The sequence below is a fragment of the Peromyscus californicus genome, unplaced genomic scaffold (assembly GCF_007827085.1).
Source record: "Peromyscus californicus insignis strain IS unplaced genomic scaffold, ASM782708v3 Scaffold_3__1_contigs__length_106647218, whole genome shotgun sequence".
NCBI lineage: Eukaryota > Metazoa > Chordata > Mammalia > Rodentia > Cricetidae > Peromyscus > Peromyscus californicus.
The window spans coordinates 54,567,447-54,594,834 of NW_026294551.1; the positions used below are offsets into that span (position 1 = coordinate 54,567,447).

Below are 27,388 nucleotides of genomic sequence, written 5' to 3' on the forward strand. Positions count from 1 at the left end.
CGCGCTCTTCCATCTCTTCCTCATAGGCACAGTGCTCACTGTAAGGAGCCAGCGTCACTTGCAGATTTGACCCCTTTTCTACCTCCTGAACAAAAGTAGTCACTGGGCCAGACCTCGCTGCGAGCCTGTAACTGTTTATCACCCCCAAGGTTCTCTGAGTCGGAAGGCTGACCTCCTGTCCAGACCTGGAACTTCCTGTATCTTGTCCCTCTACTTGACTCTCTCCAGGGATGGCTGGGTCACTCACTTCCAGGGGTGGCCTATTCCAGCTCCCTTGGTCAGCTGGAATCTGCTGTCCCCTGTCATTCTGTCTGTGTGGTGGGTCACCCACATTCTCTTCCAGGACATAATTTTTAATTAAAGTCTTTAATTATAATCCCATAAGCTCTTTACTGATCTCTAAATAAATTTTACCTACTGATTTGATTAAAATAACCAGATCCGGAATTGGGGCTCAGATTTTGACGAGTTCCTTTACAAAGCATGCACTGATGAAAAGCTCTTTTGTTACTTATTTTGAGCCACCTAGGACACACTTGTTTTCCTTCACTCTGCCCCGTAATAGGGAGATCTTTGCATGGGAAGTCAAGGCGTCCTAGGGAATAAGTAAGCTTCCTGGATTCCTGGGTGGGACAGAGTAGAGTGCTCATTATGTCTATCTGTCACACAGTGGGGAAGCTGTCCAGTGGGCAGTCTTGTACATCTCCATATGGTCTTAAGAGGTCACAGGATGCACCAGGCAAGTGATGCACGCTTTAGTCCCAGCATTTGGGAGGCAGAGGCAGGCGGATCTTTGTGATTTCGAGGCCAGCCTGGTCTACAGAGTGAGTTCCAAGACAGCCACGGGTACATAGTGAGACCCTGTTTTGAAAACAAACAGACAAACAAAAAGAGGTCATAGGATTTCTGTTCTGTTTCAGCAGTGGGTCATGTGTGCAGGGAAGGGCAAGCTGGCACAGAGCAAGCAAACATTAGTGAACCAGACAACCCTCTCATCCCATAGAGCCCAGTGGGACGGCCTCCTTCCATGGGACCCCTTTAACTTCTGACACTCACCAGCGCTAAGACCAGTAAAGTTGCCATGTGGAACCACACCATAGGCAGAGATTGGGCTTATGAGGGTAGGGGACCTGTCGGGGATAGAGGGTTGCTGTGCAAGCCTTGGGGTGCATGATACGGAACATCACTTACTGCAGTCCATGTTGAAGTAGGCATCCTGTGCCTTGACTGGTGGAGATCTAGCAACTCTGGTCGTCTAATGGATCAGGAGAAAGAGTGTCAGGGTAGAATGGCACACCAGAACCCTGGTGTCAGCCTCCTTCGTGATCAGGGGACCTATGTCGGTGAGGCTCTCGGCTTTGTGCGGTGTGGACTTCCTGTAGCCGTGTAGGCCGACTTGTCTCGGGAGCTTGAGACTCAAGTCAGAGTCAGCTGGAAGGTTGGATGAGCTGGCTGGTCAGGTAGAGAGGGGATGCAGCCTCGGAAGCTGAGGTGAAAGGAGAGCCGCGTCCCCACAGTCGCACATCCTGCCCCTGGTATAGAACAGAGTAGCTGCAAGTCATTAAGTAAGCCCTTGACGCCAGCCTTCCCCATCACTCCTGGAGGCCCAAATGTGCCAGCCTCGGTGATGGGACCCATTACAGATGGGAAATGACTCCAGGGAGCCGGGAGCCAGGCTTGGCCCGTGCCCCTGGCAAGTCAGCTCTCATATGTCCAGTGCATGGAGCCTGTGCACCACCTCTGGGGAAAACGATGGGAAGGAAGCCCCCATGCTGCAAGCAGGCATCTGGCAGGGCATGTGAGTCACGAGGCAGAGGATTTCATGGCAGTGCCTTCCCCTCCAGGGAAGGGGGGTGAGCTCTTCTCAGACAGCCTCCTGTGCTTTGAATATTGTCTGCCTTTAGGAAGGAATTCCAATAGCCAGGGGGCGGGGTTACCAAGCTCAGGACCATGCAACTCTTCCCATGCAGGAGGTCCGGGAGAGTGCCCTGGACGTCTTAGGTAAAGAGTTAGCCATCACTAACTACTGCCGGGTCCTTGGCAAAGTCTCTGTCACGTTCTTCCCACCTCTCCCATAAGAGGGTAAACTAGGGAACCTTGGAAGGCCGCTCCTGTCCCAAGCTCTGAGTTGTCTTGGGTGAACAACATCCTCTTTCCTGTTTGGCTGATGGAGCTCGGTCTTGAGGGGGAGTGGGGTGAGGTGTTTCTTCTGTAAGTCACCCTCTGGACCTCCGTTTAAAAAAAAAAAGTGTGTATAGGTGTTTTGTCAGCATGTATATCCGTACACCATGTGTGTGCACCACCTACTGTCCATGGAGGCGAGAGGAGGGCGTTGGATTCCCTGGAACGGGAGTCACAGACTGTTAGGAGCTGCTGTGTGGGTGCCGGGAATTGAACCTAGGTCCTCTGAAAGAACAGCTGGTGCTGTTAACCTCTGGGCCACCTTTCCAGTTCCCTGGACCACCATTTTGAAACCATTTTTTGCCCTTGAGAATAATAGACTTTGCATCTCTTCAGAAATGGGCAGCTGAGGAAGGTTCCAGAACAGGGCGGTGACGAGTTGAGAGGAATGTTTGAAGAGCGATTTGGAGTGAAGGATGGCTTGGAGGTGGGAAAGGCCTAGAGCTGGGAATGGTACGTAGTGGGCCAGGGGTGACCTCCCTGGGGGAGGTGTCGGGGCCGATGGAGGTCCACCCTCCAGCTGCCTGGGGCCAGGCTTTGGAGAGGGTGGATCTGAGGAGGGCTGCAGACAAAGAATCGATGACTGCACAGGGCTTACCCGGACCTCGGCATTTCCTCCACAGAGAGGGCTGGGGAGGGGGGTGTTTGTGTAGTGCAAACCCTGAGGCGTCCTGTACAGGGAAGGCCTGGGACAGCTAGGAGAGGATCATTTCAAAGCCTTAGGGGAAGGCGGAGCAGCCTAAAAAGGGCAGAGGAAAGAAAAGGCTAAGATGTTTACAGAGAAAAGGAGTCAGTGGAAAAAATGACGGGGAGGTCAAGTAGATTTGGGAGATGGCCCTGCAGTCAACAGAGGGGAGGGGACCGTGGCCTTGTACAGCGGGGGAGAAGGAGCCTCTAAGCCTTGGCTGTACTCTCAGGACTCTGCAGCTCCACGGCCTTAATACTGCCTGTGGCCCTGGCCCCGGCTTCAGAAATGTCCTTTGCTGTCCATTCACAGGGACCGCTCTGTTCATCGGAGGGTCTCCCGGTCCCTGTTTCTGCTCACAGAGGGAGACGGGGCCGGCCAGACTTCAAGCGGTCTGTCTTGACCCCAGGCCTTTCTCCAGATGCCCAGAGGCACGGCTGGGTGGGGGCCCAGGCTTTCCTGGCAGCTTCTTTGTCTGCCTGTGGACAAAGGGGCCCGAACCTTTCCCAAGCCCCACAGGTGTGAAGAACTTGTTAGCGTACTGTTTGCTCGGCACTGTGAGTGGCCTGAAGGACTGTTGACAGAGGTCTGCTTTGTGATCAGACTTGGCTAAAGCTCCCTAAGCCCTCAACAAACACCGGCCACTTATCTGAGAGACTTATCAGAAACCATCTAAGCCGGTCTTTGGCAGGCAGGCCTCCCTGACCCGCTCACTTGGGACACTGTGTTTCCAAAGCACTTCCCACACCCCAACCCTCCCCCCCCTTTTTCTCCTACCACCCACAGCATCCCTGGTATCAGAATGAAGCCTTGGTAAGGAAGAGGTAGTCAGGTTTTATTTTCAAATTGGAACCTTATGATAAAGGGCCCTATAAGCCCATCCTCCAAGAGGATGCACTAGAAGGGAAGGGGCTGCTTTGGGAGAATTTGGCTTCAGGGGTTTCTGGGCCGGTAAGAGTGGAACCTCATTCTCCCATTGCTCTTTAATTTTCTGTGAGAGCCCTTCAGCCTGCTCTAGCCTTAGAGGAAACACAGCACACACACACACACACACAGACACACACACACACAGACACACACACACACACGTGTGTGTGTGTGTGTGTGTGTGTGTGTGTGTGGTGTTTTCCATTATGTCATGGGCTACATTAAACCCCTCATGGTAGCAGGCTGTGTGAATATATATACTCTTCCTGTGTCTGCAGATTAGTAATAACTGATAGTAAGACAGAGCAATCGTAGTAACAGACTATAACAAAAGTTACGTGGCTGCTCTCTTAAAATACCTTAGCACCAGGCTCTCCCCATCTTGGTGGTGTGGGAGGCTGTGAGCTGAGTGGGCCCCGATGCTATGATGTATGGTTGGACTACTGTTGACTGGATACTGAGTCAGAAGGACCACATCTGCGCAGGTGGTCCCAGGCCACCCACCCAGGACGGGGAGATGGGAGAGCTCCAAGCCGTGAGAGCCACTGGCTTTGCTGTTGGTCAAAATAGTTTTCTCAGCCCAGGACCCTGAAGAGTGGCCCCCCATACTCTCCCTCTCTGGAAGACCCAAGCATTTACTGTTACCATTTGCCACACCCTTTCTGGTATCGTTACCCTGCCAAGGTTTGCCGCCTCTATCTGCCCGACCCCTCCAGAGAGCCGTGGTCTTAGCCATGGTCTTAGCCATGGTCTGCCGGCACCTTCCCCTTTCCTGTTCCCTGCCCTGTGCAGCCTGACCTGTGCTATTCCCAGAGTCCTCCCTGCTTCCTGAGATGCCCCTGTCCTGATCTCACAGGTGGGTCCTCATGTCTGCTGAGGGCAATATTCAAGTCTGTAGTAAGATGTATAAGATGCGTTTACAGACATTCAGGGCCAGGGGGAAAGCTCCACCACACAGAGAGGGGTCAGACTGAATGAGTTCGTTGTTCAGATGAGAACGTACAGGCTCAGAGGGGCCAAGTGGATGAAGAACCTTTCACTTGGTGCCCCACTCTTAGTGATGGTGGATGGCTGCATGCAGTGTGACTTTTTAAATATAAGTAAGATATGGTCCGTGTACCCTGCCTCTCTGTGAGCTCCCAGTACCTGGGGCCTCAGGCATTCTTCCCCCCCCCCCCCCCCCCCTCGTTCTCTCTAGAGCAGTGGTTTTTGGAGTGTGGCGTTCAGATGGGCCGCATTCCTGCTGCCTGGGACCTTGTTAGATGTACACATTTTCAGCTCTCCTCTCCTGAGCCCTAGGGTGGCCTTGAGAGATTCTTCTGGGCTACTTGAATTGAAAACCACAGCTGGAGAGGAGGGAGAGGATGCTGCTGTGTCGAGAGAGGGAAAGGGAGGCAGGATTGACCCTACAGTGGCTGCCTCCTAATCAGGTCCCTCCAAGGAGTTCTGCTGATACCTGCTGAGTGAAGAAGTGAATGGGGGTTGTCATGCTGAGTGAAGAAATGAATGGGGGTTGTCATTCATAGGCGTCTCCCTGGTCTAAGGTGCCTGACCTTGCCTCTCACCTTCACTGGGATCCCCAAGCCCTGTGCCGCCCTTGGAAGTGGAAGGACTGTTGCCCGATTCTTCGTTTAGGTAAATGAGTTCTCCCAGCCCTGCATGGGGACCATGTTTGCCCATGGTTTTATTAAGTCGAAGGTGAAAAGAGGCAGTTTCAGTGATTGCACTCTCAAGAACCTTGACTGGGACCAGACTCCTCCTGTGCCATGCCTCCTTTGTCCCCTTCGTGGTGGCCCATGTCCCGGGGTTTACTTTGACTGGTCTCCACTGTACTCTCAGGCCATTTGGCATCTCTGGTTACAATCCATAATCCTCGTGTTAGTGGCGGGCCTCGAACCGAGGCAACGGAGACAACGGGATTAACTGACCACATCTGGGCATCTCCGGAGGCTCTGTCCTGCTCACTGTCGCATCCCAGTTCCTTGTGTGGCTCCTGAATTATAGCAGCATTCAATAAATATTCATTGGCCACCGGTGTGCCTGCAACCAAACTTCCCTGTTATAAAGCAACACCTAGAGTCTGCCCTGTAAATGGATCGGCTGTCAGGGTTGTCTTAATCTAGCTTACCTCTAAACACAAATTACTGTGAGTCCCAGAGCCCTTTGGGCCCATGCATCAGCCTCCGAGCGCTCAGCTCGGTACCATCCCCAGATGCAGACAGGAGCCCGGTGTGTGCAGCCATGGTTGCTCACCCAGGCCTTTTCAGGAGCTGCTGCAAACGTGGCCCAGAAGACACTTACCGTGGGAGGAGGAGTAGTTAACAATTAATAAACAAGGGACAGACAATTTCGAAGTAAACAGTGTACCAAATAGAGTAGCGAGGTCATAAATAAAATAGGAGTAGCCTCCAACTCTTAAAAATAGCTCTCAAATATTTTTTATGACTTTACGCCAATTATTTAAGAATTTTTTTTTAATGAAGCCAGAGCTCTGTCCACTGCCTCCTCACAGGCCCCCTGCTGTGAGTGCCACCCTCACCTTGCTGCAAGGCACTTTCTCCACGGGTGGGTGATGGTCCAACAGTCCAACTGGTTTCTTTTCCGTTTGGTTCGGTCAACACAAGTCCTCAGGCCAAAAGCAGCAGCATGACCTGGGAGTTGGTCAGACATACATCTGGAGGAGCTGGAGCTGTTGCTCAGTTTGCAGACTGAGTGCTTGTCCAGCATGCAGGCAGCTCTGGGTTCTGTCCCCAGCACTGCATAAACTGTGTGTGTGGGGGCGGGGGGGGGGGCAGGCACCAACCTGTCATCCTAGGAGAAGAGGCAGGAGGATCAGAAGGTGGAAGGACATCCTTGGCCACATAGTGAGTTTGGGGCCAGCTTGGGCTAAATGAGACTCTGTCTGAGAGAGAGGAAGGGGACATACATCTGGAACGGCAGAGTGGTGCATGCCCATAATCCCAGCACTTGGGGGGCAGAGGCAGGAGGATCATCACAAGTTGAAGGCCAGCCTGGGCTGTGTAGTCATCATCTATCTTAGAAAGAGAAGCATCTGGCGGGATCCCCGGCTGGACTGGTATGCAGATACAGTGCCAAGTGTGAAGGTGAGACTTCCTGGCCAGGCTCCAGTCCTCCTTTCAGACCCTGCCCTCTGCATCTGGTCCCAGAAGGACCCAGCAAGGTGCCTGTCTCCCAACTGTCCCAGCAGCTCTGCCCATAGCTGAGAGACCCCAGGTCTTTCATGGACCTGTCTCCCCTCTGGGAATAGATGCACCATGAGGCAGGACTCTGTCTTGCTTGCTTCTGGACCTCCTAAAATCAAACCAGAGTAGGTCTCTTTTTCTTTACACAGTACCCCCAGAAACAGTGAGGGAAACCGGAGGTGCTGACCGTGTTCCTGTGATACACACACACACACACACACACACACACACACACACACATATATATATATATATATATATATTTCAAAATGTGCCCCTGAGGGATCACAGAGAGCTCAGGATGGGGGACCAGTTTCATTTATAGAAAGCACCTAGTCTGGTGGTGGCTCACACCTCTAATCCCTGCACTCGGGAGGCAGAGGTTAGCGGATCTCTGTGAGTTCAAGACCAGCCTGATCTACATAGTGAGTTATAGAACAGCCAGAGCTGAGCTACATAGTGAGACCCTTCCTCAGAAACAAAAACAAAACAAAAAATAAATAGAAAGAAAGAAAACACTCAGTGTGCAGATGGTGTTTTGTGGGTTATTTTTGTCAGCCTAGAGGCAAGCATGTAAGTCCAGAATTCTATTACCAGTTGTATAAAGAGCACAGGCAAATTTCTCAAAAGAACTGCACCAGAGAGGAAAGATGAAATGAAGCCAACTGCCTATTCATCCATCCATCCATCCCTCTGTCTGTTCATCTGTCCAACACCCACCCACCCACCCACCCACCCACTCACCCATCCATCCATCCATCCACCCACCCACCCACCCACCCACTCACCCATCCATTCATCCCCCCACCCACCCACCCACCCACCTATCCATCCATCCATCCACCCACCCACCCATCCATCCACCCACCCACCCACCCACTCACCCATCCATCCATCCATCCACCCACCCACTCACCCATCCATCCATCCATCCACCCACCCATCCACCCACCCACCCACCCACTCACCCATCCACCCATCCACCCATCCATCCATCCATCCCCCCACCCACCCACCCACCTATCCATCCATCCATCCACCCACCCACCCATCCATCCATCCACCCACCCACCCACTCACCCATCCATCCATCCATCCACCCACCCATCCATCCACCCACCCACCCACCCACCCACCCATCCATCCATCCATCCATCCACCCACCCACCCACCCATCCATTCATCCATCCATCCATCCATCCATCCACCCACCCACCCACCCACCCACCCATCCATCCACCCACCCACCCATCCATCCATCCATCCATCCATCCACCCACCCACCCACCCACCCACCCATCCATCCATCCATCCATCCACCCACCCACCCACCCACCCATCCATCCATCCTTCCATCCATCTATCCAGTCATCCACTCCCATGGTCCTATGAGGTAGGACAAAGAAGGGGTTCTAGGTCCAAGACCAGAGCTTCTAAGCAGGCCCATGATCAGATGGCCTTCCTGTTTTCACTCACAGGCCAGAGCCGTTCGAACTTTGGAGAGTCAGGGTCACAGTATGAGTTACAATGCTGCTGGGTGCTTCCTGGACCGGGGATAGTCTTGGTAGGCATGTGACTTCGTTTATCAGGTGTTTGGGGGAGAGAATCAATACACCTCTGTTTTTGTGAACTTGTTTAATGGCTGAGACTCTGTGTTCAGAGAGTCCTAGGGAGAGTCCATGGCATATAGATGAAGGGTCTTTTCGCTAAAGTTTTGAAGTCTATTTAAATGGAATTAAATTGTTTAATCAAAGCACAAAGATGCGTTTAAATTAGTTGAAAGCAAGAATACAGGAAAAGTACAAGACTTTGCCTTTAGGATGAGGGCCAGGCAGCAAATCCTCTTGGTCCTGTCTATCTACCAATCTACTTTCTGACCTGCCTGTCTGCCTGCCCATCAGCATACCCAGTCATTTAACTACCCAGTCCACCAATCCTCTTACCCATCTATCCACCCCATCTTACATCTACCTTTCCATCCACCTCTTTCATCCACCAGTTCATCTCACTCGTTCATCCCATGGGTCCATCCATTAACCCGTTCATCTATCTCCCCATCTATCCCATCCATCTACCCCATCCATCCATCTACTCACCAATCAATTAATCCATTCATTATCCATGCATGCATGCATGCATCTTCTCTTTTGAGCATTTGCTTTCTCTCAGTTGTACAACAAAAATGTAATTGAGACTTTCCGTGGGCTAGCAGATCAAACCCTCTCCTTGTCCCCAGTGAAGCAACAGAGTTGATTAAGAGCATCTGTCCCATTTGGTCCATGTGAATTCTGGTGTGTGTGCTCCTGTCTGACCATTTCCTCTGTTAAGGGAGGAGTCCCTTGGGCAGCTATGCATCCTCTGCCTCTGTATCTCACACAGTTCATGCATGGACTAGCATGTAGCTAGTGTATATGTGTGTGTTAACTGTAACTCAGCTGCAGGTGTCGAGGGACTGGGTAAGTTCTGGTTGACAGGAGAGATGAATGAAATGGATTAAAGTTGGAAGTTAAGGACTCTGAGGACACCTGGGTGGGGGAGGAAACAGGAGTTGGCCCTTGGTCCCCTTTCTCTTTCTGTTAGGTTTCTGGTTGGGGGGTGGAGTTGGGGAGTCCTTGCTCTTCTTATTCCTCCCTGCCTCTCCTTGGGAGCCCGACATACGGCTATGCAAGATGAATCTGGCTTATCTCAACATGCTAGCTAGTGGGGGCATAACTGAGTCTCTCCGAGAGACTGGGGGGATCCCTAGATAAACTACCAAGTCATACCAGTGGGGCGGGGCTCCTTGATCTGGGCCGGGCTGGTCCCCCAGGAGGGTCTCTGCCCCCCCCCCCCCCCCCCCCCCCCCGTCTCTACTGAGTTGACCTCTGTTCTCACAAGGCTGCCCTTTCCTTCCCGCCTTGAAATCTGATAATGAAACTAATACCCAATATTTTTGCCTGGGAGAGAACAGGAGATAAACAGGAAGGCATGAGGGATTAGGGTGTCTCTCCGAGGCAAGGCCTGCGGTTGGTGGGAGTTGGGTGACACCTCTTTGTGGACCTGAGGGATCCAGATGTGAGCCACTTTGCCCAATGCATTTTTCCATTTGTGTAGAGAAAATAAAACAAAGTGAAAAGAAAACAGGCTGTAAAATACTTTGCAGAAGTCTGAGCATGGGTAATTATCACTTAATGTTCCCTGACAGCCCAAGGAGGGGCAGGGGGTGCTTTTTGATGTTGGCCTCTGAGTTTTCTTTTGTATGAACAGTTGTTTGGAAAGAACCTTTTGTTGGTGTGAGGTGTGCAGGGAAAGAGATTCCAGCTTGAGCTTTCCCAAGGGGTAAGGAAGGCAGCCCCACACTCCCAGAGGCCTGTTGGATGCTGGCAACTAGAGCCTCCTTTACAGAGGGGGACATGAGGATGTGTCTGCCTCCATGAAGGACCCAAAGATGCTGCTGTGAGGTCTTTCTTTGTATGGAGGAGGCCTGAGAGGAGTGAGACCCTGGGGATCCTTGCAGCTTCCTGGTCCTGGGCAGGTACAACACGACTTGGGGGTTCTGGTCTTGCAGGAAAGACTCAAGTTCTGGGTGGTCGTTCAGGTTCAGCTGTTTTATGTGTGGTGATGCTGGTCATCTCTGGGACAGCCTAGCAGCAGGAAGACCTACCTGCTATAGGCCAGGACTCTATTCACTGACTCCTTGGTGCCAGGCTGGCTCATTGGTCACTGCATGTCTCCGAAAGTCCTATCCCTTGTCTAGCTGAGTGAGTCCAAAGAAACAGTGAATGTGACAGTCCTCCATGTAGAAGGTGGGGTGGAGATGCAACTTCCGTGTGCCTGGTTGAACTCATCCCTTGGGGACACCAGCTGAGGAACACTTCAGTTCTCGGGAGTCAGATTTGTTCTCTAGTCCAGACTGGCTTCCAGCTGCCTTTGGATTTTAGGACGGGTGCCGTCTTGACACCCCCACGAAAGCCCTCCTCCACCTCTGCTGGTCACTTGAGTGACTAATGGGGACATGATTTGGGGAATGGCTCTTGAAAGAACGTGTAAGGAAGCTTATGACACTAGAGAGCAAAGTCAAAGTGTCAGTTGTAAAGAAAAAACTCACAAATAAAAATAGCATCCGAATAAGGAACCGGTAAAAACATGGAGAGCTTATCTAGTAGAAGAGGCAAGTGTTTTATGAGCCGACCATAGAGAGAGGAAAATTGAGTCATGGCCTGGACAGGTAATGCATGCATGGAGATGGAAATTGAGACACAAGAAGATGTACCCCCCTCTTCTGTAATTATAGACACAGGTGGATATCATGTGCGGGTCTTCTCCCCAGACACTTGGCAAACTTTTTTTTTTCCCCCAAATGCTGATACCAAATGTGCATTGTTCCTCTTTTCAAGGGTGTGGTGAGATAAGAGCATCACTTCCTGCTAGGAAGAGGCAAAGCCAGTTCAGCCTTCCTTGAGGAAGGTTTCCATCCAGTGTTAAAAATACAGAGCTCCAAACTTTAACTCAGAATTCTGCCTTGAGGAATGCACTGTCCATCAGTAGACGCCCATGTTCAAAGGCGGCTCAGGGTTGAACCCTGAGCAGCAGGGAACGGCCCTGGCCGGCCAGCTTTGAGAGAGTGCTTGCTCAGTGAGTCCCATCTCACACACTAAAGACTCATGGTCTAAGTACCACGCAATCTTTAAAGATCACATTGAGCCATATTTGACACTAAAAATTGTTTGTTCTGAAAAAAAAAGAGACTACAAAGCTAGACACAGACAGGTATGACCCATATTTCTAGAAAATATGAAGTAGTCCCGTGGCTGGGCCCAACAGCAGCCGCTGTGCTCACAGTGATTCGTGGGAACAGGAGTGAACTTTTTCCCCTTTCTGCTTTTTTTTTTGTTTTTAAGTGTACGGCCTTAAACATCATTTCTTTAGAAATTCCATAAATGTGTACAGAACACACTTATGGTGAAAACAGGACAGAGTGACTGGGATTAGAGTATGTCATATGCATGTGTGAAAATGGCATGACGATGCTTGCAGTTTTCTGTGATTGATAGATGCTTTTACCAAAAAGTAGGGTAAGATGTATCTGAGAGTGATTGAGTGTGGGTGGCTTGCAGCTGATGGTATCCTAGAATTTGAAGCCCAGAGCATGCAGCTGGGGGGGGGGGGGTTGTAATCCAGTATAAGGTAAAGAGAGCCCTTTGGGGGATATGCTGGGGACCTCTGCCAAGCAAGGGCTAGAGGTAAATTTGGAAATGACACTGAAGTTGCACCCCTTGGATGGTAACACAGCTGCAGCCACATGAAGAAGGGTCCCGTCGTAGAGGAAAGGATTACATGCTGGCCTTGCGGGGAGGGGGGGCGACACCCCCACACTTGGCGTGGTTTAGAAACTGACCAGAGTTCAGAATAAATGAAGCAAGAGGGAGTGGGAGGCTGGAGAGTAAAGCTGAGGCTGGGGAGTGAGTAGGTCTGGCCTGTTAAGAGCTCCTAAGGCTGTACTAAATGATTTTGACGGCATCCTGATGGACACCCTCAGGTTGGTGCTTAGAACCCCTGCTCTGGTCAGAGTTGTCTCTATGAGGTGACCCCAAGACTCCCTGAGGATACAAACATTCCATCGTGGAATCCTGTCTGTAAAGTGGCATCATGTTTGCGCAAAGCCTACACACATCCTCCTGAGTCTATGTAGAACCCCTTGTTAGACGGCTTATACTGCCCAGTAAAATGTAAATATTATGTAAATAAATACAACGTAATGTTTAGGGACTGATGACAAGAAAAGCAGTGCATTTCAGTATAGATGCAGTTCCCTCCCCCGACCCCCCAGATATTTTGGATCCACACTGTTGGTTGAATCCTGCAGATACAGCCTGACAGAGTAAAGGGCAAATGTCGGGGAGGCGCTGCTGGATCCAAGCAGAGACCCCAGATGTGCAGCTGGAAGTGAGGGTTTGTGGGTCATGAGCAGAGAGGCGGTGTGAGATGCAGGAGTTAGGCCCCAAGGGCATCAGAGCAGGCCGGGTGAGTACCTCCGAGCTAGTGCACAGACCGGGGAAGTGGAAGGAAATGGGACTGGCAGGGAAGAGCCATCGAGAAGAAAGCTGAGGGTCTTCTGTGGTGCTGGTTGGTGGGAAGGAGAGGGGGCAGTTGGCTCTGGAGTCCCTGGTGGCAGAGGAATGGGAGAAAGAAGGAGGTGCAGATGGTGGTGGAGGTGGAAGCCCCCTGAGTATGTGCCCCCCCCCCCCCCCCGAGGGACTTAAGCACATTTATTTCTCCTAGCTCTGGAGGTTGCAGGACCAAGATTCTGGTGTGGGCAGGACTCTAGCACACAGATTTCAGGAGGTCTCAGCCGTGGTTCTGTGAAGTACTGGAGCAGTGTTGATGAGTGCCAGCGAGGGAGCTAAGGAAAGGCTCCCAGAGCCTAGGACTGCCCTGCTGGGAGATGGAGGAGGGAGACCTGGGGTCTCTACGGGTCTTGGTCCTCCCATCCCCTTGTGCTGATGTCTTCTGTTTCCCCTGCAGCCTGCAACTGCAACCTCCACGCTCGGCGCTGCAGATTCAATATGGAGCTCTACAAGCTGTCGGGGCGCAAGAGCGGGGGTGTCTGTCTCAACTGCCGCCACAACACGGCAGGCCGCCACTGTCACTACTGCAAGGAGGGTTTCTACCGAGACATGGGCAAGCCCATCACCCACCGGAAGGCGTGCAAAGGTAGGTCGTCTGGGGGGTCAGGAGCAGTGATTTCCCAGGGACACTAGGTTCCCTCTCGTCTCCTTCTTCCTTTCTTTTTTTTCTAGTTCTCTCTCTCTCTCTCTCTCTCTCTCTCTCTCTCTCTCATTTCTTTCAAGCCCCCCCCCCCCCCCCCCCCCCCGGTATTTGGATGTGTAAGCCAAAACAACAGGGCAATGGAGACACAGCTCAGAGAAGAAAGTAGGAGGTGAGGTCCCTTACGAGGGTGGAGGGCCAGGCTCCCGACACTTCCCCCTTGGCCTCCCTCCTCCTCCTCCTCCTCCTCAGCTTCTGCTCAGCACAGGTGTGCCGCATACCAGAGGAAAGAGAGTCGTGTTCACCAGGCTTACTGTCGGGACAAAGGACCCTCTTTTTCCAGCCCCTCGCAGATGCACTTCTTTGGATGTGTGTGTGCGCGCAGCCTCCCGTCCCACCCCCATCACATACACAGACACACACACACACACAGTCACAGCGACGTTGGCAGTTTCGGGATCAGGGTCTCCGAAGGAACATTTAATCCATCTGCAAATAGATTTGCTTTTCAGGACGCCCCCCCCCAAAAAAAAAATTAAAAGGAGACAGGCGACTATTTCTGTTCACCGAAGCAAGCACTGATGTTTTAACTTTCTGGTGTTTGTTTTTCTCTCACCAACAAAATGAAGCAAGCCATGGTCAGATGACTCAGAGGAGCTGATGAAATGCCAGGGAACTGAATGCGGTGGGAGTGAAAAGTAGCGCGTCCCCCCCCCCCCCCACACACACACACACTAGCTTTGGGGAATTCCAGAGACTAAGGATTTCTTGGTCCAATGTTGGGGTCTGGGGCCAGAGCATGTCTGAGCATGGTTTCCCAAGATGTTTGCATCCAAAGGGCTCCTGGAAGACAATGGGCCTTTAAGGACCCTGACCCAGGAGGGTGCAAAGCCATGGTAGATAGCTTGGGTGAAGAACTGCAGTGGATGACCCTTCCTGGATGCTGCTCAGCCTCCGAATGAAGCAGAGGTGTTGTCTTCATAACCGGAACTACACCAGATGTTGGGCACCTCTGTGCAGACTGACTATAGAGCTCGAGAGATCTAGTGCAAAACAAAAGAGAATGTAGGGTTCCTTCTGCAAAGGTGATAAAGAAATTCCAAACGACGATGGCAGAGCTTCGACCAGGTGTGTGCCCTTCTGAGCGGGGGGCCACCCCTGCATGTACGGAACACTTCCTTGATAGCCAGACAGCAACACAACCCCTGCTGGCTTTGCAGACTCTCCCCGCTGAGAGAGAACCCCTGGATTCCACGTGTCCAGATGAGTAAGGTGTTTCTCAAGATGTAGACAGTCTCTCATTCCATGTCTGTGGCCATTGGCTGCCTTTGTTGGTTGCCAAAAGAACGTGAGCGTAAAGGTAGCGGGGCTCTTTCCAAATCAGAGAGACAACAGCTTCAGGAGAGACTGCTCCAGGAGACTGAGAATGGGCAGGTGGCCCAGACAGTGAGGCCTAAGGAAGTTCTACACTGTCAGGAAGGTGTGAGCAGGGCAGAGCTAGGGAGATGGTTTAGAGTCTTCAGAGAACAGAGTTGGAAGGTATCCAACTCCTTTGCCCATATCCAAAGTGTCTGCTGCCTCTTTTATAGAAGAAATGGAAGCTAGGATCTTGTAAACAATTGGCTGACACAGATTTATTGGTCATTTGGCCAAGAAGTTTAACCAGGGGCGGCCACTTCAGTGGGCAGTCCTGTGCCTGAGAACAGGAAGGTCCATGTTCTCCGTGAGGAAGGATGCTGGCTACTTCCTGCCCTGCTGGTGTTTGCTATCGGGGCAGAGATGCTCATCTCTTGCCAGCTGGGGCTGAGGGTGGGGCAGGTGCAGACAGAGGAGGGGATGTTCCTGTTCTGTGACTTCAAATGCTAGGGCCAGCGCAGGTGGCTGTCTTCAGATGCAGTCCTGTGCCCGGCCTTGATGGGCACCCAAGAATAACTTGGGGGAGGGGGAAAGCTAAGAGTGGATCCTGGTCAGGGAGAGACAGGAAAGGGTGTGTGGAAGACAGGCAGTGATTTGGGAGCCCCACACCCTGGTGAGGAAGGAGCGCTTCCCTGGTTCTGCACCCTGATTGTCGAGGGAAAGTATAGTCTGAAAAAAGGCCCTGCTCTATGATTGGTGAGAAAAGGCTGCTCTCCAATCAAGGGACAGAAATGTGACGGAACTAGCCATCTGATTGGTAGAGAAGGAATCCCTTGACTTTGAGATCTCTACCTCCTGTCTTCCAGAGTATCACCTCCTTAGGGGATGAGGAAACTTTGAACACCCTTTACAGAGACTTCTTGCCAACCTTCAGCCTGGTGATTGTGGCAGGAAGCAGCTTTAGGGGCAGCTCAGATACTGGGTGGGGAGATGTGTGCCTCTGAGTCTTTTGGTCAAAACGCCCCCCCTTTCTGCCACCATGTGGGACCCTTCTGCCTGTCCTCCAGGGCCACGTGGTTTAAGCAATGGTTCCTTGCACACAAGCTTGTTGGCCCCCAGATTTGTGCTCTTTTGACAGCTTGCCCTCCGGGGAGTCCAGATCTTGTGGGTAACATTCTGTCCCTCGCCCTAGCCTCTGAGAGTGCCCCTGGGGAGCCCCATCCTAGGCCCTCACAGGAAGAAGGCTCCACTTCTTTGCTTTACCCTAATTTCACAGAGGAATTGGGACAACCGACTCTCAACTCCCAAGTTGGCTGGCAAATGGCCGTGGGGCCCTCTTTACCCCCTGACTTCTCAGGGCCTGGGAGGGGCCCGGGCAGGGGGCCGAGGCCACCCATACACTGCTGGTGATTGGCTGGCTCAAGACCTTGTTCAGTGTCGAGCAGGGGTGGACCCAGACAAGAACAGCTTGGAGCAAGGGCATTTGATTCCAAACATTACTATGCAGTCTCCCCATTTGGGAAGTTTCATAGCAACAAATTTGTTGGGGTCTTTCTCCCCTCCCCTAGCTTAGGAGCAAACCGGGCCTGGCAGGGTTGGTGCATACAAAGGGCTGTAATAAACATGCCCAGGGAACAGGCCGCTGCACTCTTGGCTATTCAGCACGATTTCACAGCGCTGGGCCGGCCTCATTATGGTGCGGGCTGCTGTCCTATACAAAGTCAGATGAGATGAATTTCTCCCCTTTCTCTGCAAAAATGGTTTGTGAATGATACTCGTCCTGGAATCTGTCAAAAGATGGGAGTTTTTGTTTACCATTTGACTTCTTTATGGACTTCGGAGGCACTTTTCCTTTTATAGCCTGCAAAGAAGACGCTGCTATTTAGCCATCTGAGCCGTGCCTCCATTGATAACAATATTAATTTATCATTTTCCCGAACCATCTGTGATGGATAAAGACATTCCAGGAGGCTCCCGTGAACCGAATTGTGATGAGAATTAAGAAATTAACCACCACATCTAGCTTCCCCCGTCACAAAGGGGCCCTCCGTTCCATCTCACTGAGCAGCAGCCTGTTCTTCCCGCTCATTGCCCTGCCCCCTTCACTTCTGCACTGAATGTGGCTGAAAGAAGTCTACTTGGAAGGAAGGTGCCGGCAGCAGCGAGCCTCAGGAAGATGCAATCATTAGCGGGGCAGAGGCGTGAGGGGCAGAGGCGCGAGGGGCAGAGGCGCGAGGGGCAGAGGCGCGAGGGGCAGAGGCGTGAGACAGCGCTCCCCAGCACCGCCAGGGTGCATTCTTGACGTTCCCAGCACCCTCTGTTTCTTCCTGCAGCACTGTCAAGGGTTGGGGGGAGGGGAAGGAGTGAGCACCCCAGTCCAGCCCCCTCTGGCTTCTGGGGGCCACTGTGTAGAGCTGTCCCTATCACTCCTCACCCCCCTCCCCCACCATCTCCAGCTGATTTTCTTTTGAATTTTTTACTTCCTGGCATCACAAGCAGATTTCCCCAACTTGTCATTCTTGGTGGTGTGTGTGAGAATTACCTGGGAGGCTGCGAAATGCTGCTCAGGTCCCACCACCCCAGAGACTCTGGTTCAATTCATGGGTCCAGATGAGAGGTCGATACCTGGCCTTGGAAAAGCTCCCCAAAGCTGAGGTTGGTGTATAAGAAGCAAAGATGGCAGCAGGTTGCTCTTGGTGTGGATTCAGGAAAGTCTCCGGGGGTGGCCTAGGCCCTACAGTTAATTCCTCTGAGGGGAGAGATTACTAATTGATGAATTGAAATATTTTAAAGACTCTTTTGATGAAAACTTGGAGGGGTGCTGAAAATGCTTTTCATTTTAAGTCTTGCTGGGTGAGGCAGGCACATCATGTGTGTATACATGTGTTCAGATTTGTGTGTTCAACTCATCAGAGAGTTGAGTCTCAGCAGACTTAAGTCCCTCCCATACCCCTCTTCCTGACTCTCTGGCAGTTTCCATTCACCCCATAAAAGCCTCACGTGTATACTCTTCCACTTTTGGGGTCCCTTGTGACAGTTCCATTTTCTGTCATAATTTAGGGGGTTCAGGGAGAAGAATTTTCACCTGAGGCAAGAAGGTAGCCAGTGGTTGTTGATTGCAGCTCCAGCTTTAAGCACAAAGACACACACCCCCCCCCCCCATCCATGGAGTGGTCTCCTGTTTGCAGGGAGAGGAAGTAGCCCAGATCCTGCAGCCGGGAGAGAAGACTCCAAGAGCTTACCTCAGCATGGCCCCATTGCCACAGCTTTGCTATATTCTCTGGGGCAGGGGGTGGTGGCGGGGAGGAGGGTGAAAGCTCCAGCTACAGGTATGGCTCATGTATACAGTCTACAGAGCACTAGGCCGATCTCATGGCACCTTAGAGCTCAGTCATTTACATGTGGAGTTGTCTTCAGGTTTCTGGTCACGGAGTCCCTTTCAGCTTTGACATTCCACATTCCAGCTGCCATTCTTCAGGAGCCAAAAATCTTCCCTCTCCCTCATTCAACAGGGGCCATTCTTTATAGCAGTGTGTTTGTGATTAGGAAGAGCCAAGAAATAAGGTAGGCTGATTTTGTTTGATCTTTGAGTTCCCCCAAGTTCATGGTGCTCCTGGGCATGGCCATCAGGGTGTAGAGGGTAGCTGACTTGGGAAAGGCTCCCCTTGTGGCTTCTGCTGCAGAACATCAGGAAGACCTAGCATGTAAGCCCTGGATCAGGGCTCAGGTTCCACTCCTGGGTGAGGCATGCTTCACAGACTCAGCTTTCCAGTCTGGAGATGGGCAGAATGATTCCTCCTCCCTCTTAGAGTCGCAATGTGAATTAAATGAGGTGCTCTACGCTGGCACGTAGCGTGCATTCTGTACACGCTGACCATTGTGATCATGTGTATAGCTCATGGAAAACAGAGGCACCAGAACCCTCACAGTGGCTAGCGGGCACACAGAGCACAGACTGCAGCTTGCTTAGTTCTTTTGCTGTTTGTTTCCTGTGGTTATTTATTTCTTTGGATGACCCAGTGGGGTTTCGTTAGAGCTGCTTATAGGGTCCAGGATGAGGGATATTTACAGGAGCCTGGGGTCCTTACCAGTGGCTACACTGCTGAAGAAAATCTCTCTCTCCCCCAATGACCATTAATTATTTATAGCTACTCAGGGAGGGGTGGGGCCTTGTGAGCCCCTCCCCCTAGCTACTGCCTATGTCTTAGGAAGGGGATGTTCAAGGGACCCTTCTTCTCCCAGTGATAGGATGTTGGCAGGCCCAATCTTGGATTTTGAGCCATTAATCCTGCTGTGGGATCAAAAGTACAATGGCAGTGCCACATTCCAAAGATAGCATTCTGTCTCCCCACAGTCCTTCTCACCGAGGTCCTTCTCACCACGGTCCTTCCTCCAGCTCTTCGATTCTTTCTGCTCCATCTTTGATGGTGATCCCTGAGTCCTGGAAAGGGTGGTAGAGAAATCCCATTCATGTCTGAGCATTTAACAGGTCTTATTCTCAACACTTAGACCAGATATGAGTTTCTGCAGTTCTCACTACCAACTGCAAAAAAGATCTTCTCTGACCAGAGCTGACTAACTTAATGGCTATAAATATAATTATTTAGGTGGTAATCTGACAGGCATGTCCTGTCTATTGAGGTTTGCTTAACTCTTAGTGTGGAATGTAGCACTTGGTAACCGGCCTCCCTCAAAGGGCTCAGCGCCTGTTAGATTCTGTGGCCAATTCCCACAGGACTGGACAGGGAGCTGGGGATTTGCCCCGGTACTGCCGTACACTGTCCATAAAGGATTTGCATGCTTCGGAAGCAAAAATGATGGATGAGCCGAGTGGCAGAGATGTGACCAGCAGCTGCTTGTGGAGGGTCAGCACAAAGGTGGGGACAGCTGTATACAGCCAAACACGGTTCTGAAAGCACCACTCAAAAGTCTAAGCTGCATCTGAGGGCTGCCTGCCTGACCACACCCCGGCACACAGTCCACCACAGCTCGGGCTGATCCCCACCATCCCGCTGCACCTATACTAAGTCAGGTGCTTGGGCCAAGTTCTCAGGTCCTTCCCATCGGCCGCTCTCCCAGGCCAAGCCCATGCGCCTGCTTGCAGCAACAGTGGCACTCTGGGAACATGCTAAGGACACGGTGGGTTTTCCCTCTTCAACTGTAGAACAGGTGCAGGGAGACTGCAGTTCACTAGATCACAGCGGGCCCCATAATCCAGTTTAGAATTATGGGCTCCCCTGCCCCCCTGCACTTCCTGCTGTCTGCACCTTGATCTGAAGTGTCAGAGGAAAGGCAAGGCCATGCAACCTAAAACATTTATTCTTCCGTGCCTTGTTAGCAACTGTCGGGGGTGGGGTGGGGGGGGAGAAGAAGGCCTGGCTTGGAGGAGGTTGACACAGACAGCTGAAGTGGAGAGTGGGAATTATCTGCGGGTATCCACAATTGGCTCCCCACGCCCCATTGAGCTTGCTGTGTGACCCAGGATGTGAGGGGATTGGCATTCCCATTCCCTGCCTCATCCTTTCCTCCAGATGCACAGGACGGATGAAATGGCCTTTCCCCAGAGGAGAAGGCAGCAGATCGGGCCCTGAGTTACGTGACTGTCTGGTAGTGAGATCATCTGTTCATTGACTCTGCAAGGGTTTGCTGAGTGCCCGACTGTTCTGTGGAACTAACTCCCTGCTGGTGGGAGGTTGACCACAATGAAAAAGGAAAAGAAGCTAGTGATGGAATGAGGTGGAGTTATATGGAAGAAATGAACCGCTAGAAGAGAAAGTCACCGAGGGGAAGCTCTGTGTAAGTCCTTGAAGATGAGACATTTGAGAGGAGACCTGGGATGTGAGGAGAAAGCAAAGTCCAGACAGCCCCGAAGTCAGGAAGCAGCAGAGGGCTTGAGGGGGCCCTTGGTCCTAAGGGCAGGGAGGGAGTGCAGGCCAGGGCCATCTTGCTGGCATCTGGAGAGGAGGCAGGTCCTATCCCCAAAGCCTGGGAGGCCAGTACAAGACCAAGGCCAAGAGTGACGAGGGGTGTGCCTGCATTTCCAGAAGCTCCTTCTGAAAGCAGAGCCCCAGTGGAGAGACGGCAGTCACGACATGTTCCGTATTCCACCAAGGGTGTGAAACCGGGGTGGAAAGAACGCTCCGAAAGCTCAGTAACAAGAAGGCAAATGATCTCATTAAAAATGGGCAAAATATTTGAACAGACACTTCCTCGAGGATGTACAGATGGCACATAAATACATGAAACATTAGCTGATGTTGGGGAAATGCAAATTAAAATCACAATGAGATCCCTCTCATTGAAAATAAAAAATATTAGCCACTTAACAATTCCAAATGCTTGGCGAGGACAGGGACCTACTGGAGCCGTTACACACACACTGTTGGTGGGAATCCCACATGGCTGCTCTGGAAAATAGCCCAGCATGTCCTTGAAAAGTGAGACCCCGATCTGTCATAACGCTAGAATCCTGCTCACAGGTATTTCTCCAAGAGAAATGGAAATGTAGGTCCAAAAAAAAAATTATAGTGGTATTATTTATTATTTATTATTACCCCAAACTAGAGACAACCTAAGGGTGTGTCAGAGTCTGCATGGACAAAGTGGACACAAGCCCGCTGAAGAAGACTGCTCAGTGTTAGTGAAAAACGAACTGATCCTTACGCCACCACAGACAAACCTCAAATGTGTGATTAAGTGGGAAAGGCTGGGCTCCACAGATGATCTACCTGGCAATCCCGTTTGCACGTGCAGACATTGTAAAGACTGTATAATCCTGAGATAAGACGTTTGCAAAAGGTGAAGCTAGAAGCTAACTGCCAAGGAAGGAATTCCTGAGAGAGCTAGACACTTCTGAACCCTGACTGAGGCGGTGATGAGAAGAACCCGCATTTGTGATAAAAATCTGTAGACGTGTGCAGCCAAAAGGAGTGACTTTTACTCTGTGCAAATTACAGTATTGATGGACAAGATTCCTTCCCTAGAGCTGTAGCTTGGGTGCGTCCCTCAGAGGTTCACAGGGAAGCTTGACCCCAGTGTAGCAAAGTCAGGAGGGGTGGAACTTTTGTTTTGTTTTGTTTTTGTTTTTCAAGACAAGGTTTCTCTGTGTAGTCCTGGCCTGGATCTCACTGTAGACCAGGCTGGACTTGAATTCAGAGATCTGCCTGCTTCCAGAGCTGGGATTAAAGGCTTGTGCCACCAGCCACCACCACCTGGCCTGGAGGTGTGGCGCTTTTAATGGGTGGGACCCTAGGACTGGAGAGTTGGCCCAGTGGTTACGAGCACTTGCTGCTCTTCCAGAGGACTAGTTTCCAGCACCTCCTGCAGGCAGTTCACAACTGCTTGTAACTCCAGTTTCAGGGGATCTGACACCCGTTGGCTTCTGCAGGCAGCTGTATTCATAAAATGCACTGTAAACTCATGCAGGCACATGCACATACACATAAATAAATAAAAATAATTCTTTAAAAAAAAGAGGCGGGGTCTAGTAAAGGATGATAATGTCAGCAGGTCCATCATCCTGGGAGAGGATTAATGTCAGCCTCATGTGACTCTGCTTCCCGTGACAGTGGAGAGTGGGTCTGGCCCTTAGGGCCGAGGGTACACAGCTCAGCCCTGGGTTCAGTTCAGCACTAACAAACGGAAACCCGGGGTAAGCCTGGCCCTCTTGTGTTGTTTCTCTGGCTCCTTGTCTGACATGTGTTCGTCCACGAAGCTGTTCCCCTTTCTTCCTCTCCACCATGCTTTGGGCTAACCAAGTGTTCCCTTACCGGAAGCCAGACGGATGGGGCCACGCAACTGTAGACTTTCGGTCTTTAAAACAGTGAGTTAAATATACTCTTCCTTTTCTTTTCTCTTCTTTCTTTCTGTGCTTTTGGAAACAAAGTTGGCCTCGAACTCCTGACTTTCCTGTCACAGCTTCCTCAATGCTGGGATTAAATGTGTGTGCTTTCGTACCCTGCAAGCTGCTTTCAAGCAACCGGCTTCAGGGTGTTTTTGTAACAGCAGCAGAAAATGGACTGAGACCTTAGGGCACTGTTCCAGGGTCTTTTTGGTCCCATCTTCACAGCTCTGAAATCCCAAAGAGCTACCCCTGTCCTGCGTTCAGCATCTAATCCCCATCCTGCCCCTTGTCTGCTTCTCTCCCGTCTCGCTTCCACAGGAGGCTCCATCCGTTCCAGATGCCCAGGCAGCCTTGGCCGCCTCTTGCACGTGTCTTCTCTTGGTTGCTCCACAACTTTCTCTGGGGAAATCTGAGAAAGGATGAGTGTTCCCTTTGTGGCTGACCTCTGTCTTTTCCCTTCTGCAGCCTCTGAGCAGCAGTGGGGCAGGGTGGCCATCAGGCTGGACACGTAAACAAGAGGTACGGGGACGCGGGAAGCCTTTGGCCTCTGTTCTATCTGAGGACACTGGCCCTGTCTGTTTCCATGGGCCTTTCTCTTTCCTGACCTTGGAGCAGCGAGGGGTCACTTGGCCCACATTTCCACAGAGTCCGCCCTTTCTTTGTGTTCTTTATGGAGCACGTCCAGGTGTACAGCCCAGTCTTGCTCAAAGTGAAGAAGAGTGTGCCCCTGTCCTGGTCAAGTTTCTATGGCTGTGGCAAACACTGTGAACAAAAGCAACTGGCGGAAGAGTTTATTTCAATGTACAGTTCGCAGTCCTCATGAAGGAGGGAGAGTCAGGGTAGAAACTCAAGTAGGGCAGGAACCTGGTGGCAGGGACTACAGCAGAGACCATGGAGGAGTGCTGTCTACTGCCTTGCTCTCCGTGACTTGCTCAGCTTGCTTTTTTTTAATACAACCCAGGACCACCTGCCCAGTGGTGGCACCACTCACATGAACTGGACCCCCCGACACACACATCAATAATGAAAATGTCCCAAGGTTTGCCTAGAGGCTGACTGATGGAGGCATTGTCTCAATAAAGATTCTTCCCAGATGACCCCAGTTTGTACTTAGGCTGACCAAAAAAAAAAAAAAAAAACAAAAACAAAAAAAACCTGACCAGCATGGCCCCCTCACCTAGGAGGGTTAGGGGCAGGCAGCCCTTGTGAATGAGCCTTGCAGACCTTGGAAGCCACGTGGTCTCCTGATTGGTTCTGCTATCACCCATTCCTGGGGGAACCTTGAAAGATCCTCATGTTCTCTGATGGGGCAGAGTCCTGATATTTCAAATAAGATGGCTTCCCTGCCTAGCAAATTCCTTTATGTTCTGGGATGCTTCAGAGATGGAAGAAACGTGCCTCCCGCCCCCAGACTGGTGAGAGGTACGACTAGCACTTGGTTTTCCAGCAGTTTCTATTTCCAGGACAAGAGTAGAGGATACCACCACCAACCACCACCACCACCACCACCACCACACATGTACGAATGTGTGTGTGTGTGTGTGTGTGTGTGTGTGTGTGTGTGTGTGTGTGTGTGAAGGGTGGACTCCCTTCTGGGGTGGGCCCCAGTAGAATCTCTTGCTTGAAGGCTGTATTCCTGACCCCATCTGGCCTCTGATGGGCCTTGACCTCCAACTGCACTCCCCACTCAGGCCTTTGCTGTCCACCCTTTTAGAAATGGCTAACACTCCGAGGCTGGTTGGAAATCAGAGCTGGGAGGTATTCCAGGGATCAGAGAAGCCCTACCAGGTGCCCCGCCAGTTTGCTAGAGTTGCAGATCTCCCAGGGGTTGTGACCTACCATAGAGAAGGTTTCTCTCCCTCAGCAAATGTGGCTGGTGACTTTCCCGGGAGAGCCAGGCCACAAGAAACTCCACGGGCTGATGAAAGGCAGGGCGATCTCCCCTAAAGTCTGCGGCCTGGCCTGGGCGAACCCCTGGGAAAGAGGTAGCTTGTGTGGGGTGTAACACAGGTATGGTAGCTTGGGGTACCAGAAAAAAAAGCACTGTGCACCTGCTGTCTTAGACAACAGATAGTTAATCTCTCCTAATTCTGGAGGCTGGACATCCAAGGTCAAGGTACCAGCTGGGCAGATTCCTTTTGAGAGCCAGGAGGGAGGGATCTGTTGCAGGCCTTTCTCCTGGGTTTACAGATGGTCACCTTCATCCTGTGTTCACATGGCCTTGCCTCTGTAGCCACCTCGTACCTCATCCCCTGTCTCAGGCGAGGACACCAGTCATTGATTAGAACCTACTCCAATGACCTATTTTTACCTAAGTCCCTCTAAGGAATTCATATTCGTCTCATGTGTAGGCTCCTGGGATTAGGACTTTGGGGTATGCGTCCTGGAGGCTTGGCATGTGAGTCAATCTTTCAACACGAGGCCAAAGTAATAAGTTTCCAGGGCTCCTGGAGGCCTAGAGGACAGCCAGATGGCATCTGGGTTGAGGGTTGAGGCTCTCTGCTTGTTCTGTCTCCCAGCTTCAAAGGGACCAATGCTGAGCCGCACCCTTCCTACAAGCCTGTGTTCTAGATTGGGGCCTCTTGCGGGTCCCACTTGATCTCAGTCCCTGGAGCCAGGGTGCTTAGGAAAAGTAGCCAGATTTCCCGTAGGAGCCCCCGGAAGACTTCCAGCTGGTCCTGTGAGCTGCCGGAAGGGCCTGACTCTGCTTACGCTCACCCAGTAGAAGGTAAGGGTCATGCTTGGGTATAGGAAGCCCGTGGTTAGCACCAGCTGCCGCCAAGCCCACTATACCAGAGTTCCTAGAAGTTCCCTCCATTGATAAGGTCCAGGCACAGTACTAGTGCTTGAGCAGGGAAGGCTGCAACACAAGTCCCTCCCCCTGCCCTGGCCCAGGACACTGTGGTGAACAGCAGCTGTGGGGTTAACGTCTACACTCTAGGTATGGAGACAAAACCTTTAGTGGAGTGTCCTTACAGAGAAGCCACCTGCAATCCAGGGAGAAGGGGGTACTAATTCAGTGGCAGGGACAGGACAGGCCTGGGTCCCCCGTCATCTGTCTGAAACCACTTGGGTTCTTTTGAGCAGTCTGTCCCTGTCTGGTGACCCAGCACAAACACAGCCTGGGTTCTCTACAGCCAGCCACATTCGTGGGAAACCTGATCGTGCCATGTTCTCAGGGACCCACACTTCCTTCTGGCCTCACATTCTCTCTTCATGGAAAAAAAAACCTCTGGTAGCTTATTTCCCATGAGCAGGTGCTGCCTGCCCCATGCAGACTGGCGACCTGGATGGAAGGGATTGACTTCCCTCTAAAAGCCATGGCTGGCTTCCAGGGAAATGGAAGTCACCGGGAGGGCTTCCTGTGACAGAGGGTGTTCCAGCCTGGGCCCTGTTCTCTGAAGAATTAGGGAAGCTCTCTGGTCATCCCCTCATTGGAGCCCCTACAAAGTAAAAGGCCCCCCTCCCCTTGCCTCATTCCCCACTTAACCATCCTGCAGTGAGCAAATCACTGTGTGGGTGTGCATGTGAATGTATGTATGTATGTATGTATGTATGTATGTATGTATGTATGCATGTATGTATGTGAATGTATGTATGTATGTATGTATGTATGTATGCATGTATGTATGTGAATGTATGTATGTATGTATGTATGTATGCATGTATGCATGTATGTATGTGAATGTATGTATGTATGTGAATGTATGTATGTATGTATGTGAATGTATGTGAATGTATGTATGTATGTATGTATGTATGTAATGTATGTATGTATGTATGTATGCATGCATGCATGCATGCTCTCAGGCATGTATCCATGTGCATCTCTATGTTTACAGGCTAAGGGGCTACAGCAGGAGCCTCTGACTTTCTCTTCCTAAGGCTGGGTCCTGAGGCTTCCCTGGCTCCCACTCCCTTTGACAAAGTCTGTTGGAATTCTGTTTTCCCCACTTGTATTATCCAGGGCTCTCTAGAGGAGCAGAACTTATAGAACGAATATATATATTTATACATATGGGATTTACTAGAATTGCTGACAGGCTGTGGTCCAGTTAGCCACACAATAGCTGTGTGGTCTACCAAGGGAAGGTCCAAGAACCCACTAGTTGTTCAGAGGCTGGATGTCTCCGCTGGTCTTCAGGATACTCCAGAATTCCCAAGAAGTAGGCTCTAGTGCCTTGGACTGGACTTGGCCAATGAGGGTGAGGTCAAGCAGGCAAAACTTATGTCCTTTACTGGACATAAGCTGCCAGCAGAAGGTGTGGCCCAGATTAAAGGTGGATCTCCCCACCTCAAAGAACTGGATTAGACCTGGGTCTTCCCATCTTAAATGATTTAATTAAGAAAAAAAATCCCTGGAAGGTGTGCCCAGCCTCTTGGACCTCAGTTAATCCCAGATGTAGTCAAGTGGACGATTAAGAATAGCCATCACACCTGCGTAGA

The 27,388-nt window shown here is 51.3% G+C and overlaps 1 protein-coding gene across 2 annotated transcripts in view; it reads left to right on the forward strand.

Moving 5' to 3' along the window:
• Window positions 1–27,388, forward strand: part of Ntn1 (netrin 1) — a 200,533-nt gene that overhangs the window by 117,478 nt on the left and 55,667 nt on the right. For both annotated transcript variants that reach the window (XM_052756795.1, XM_052756794.1), the window contains exon 3: window positions 13,501–13,689. In XM_052756795.1, coding sequence (XP_052612755.1) covers window positions 13,501–13,689 — 189 coding nt within the window. The remainder of the gene's footprint in view (window positions 1–13,500; window positions 13,690–27,388) is intronic.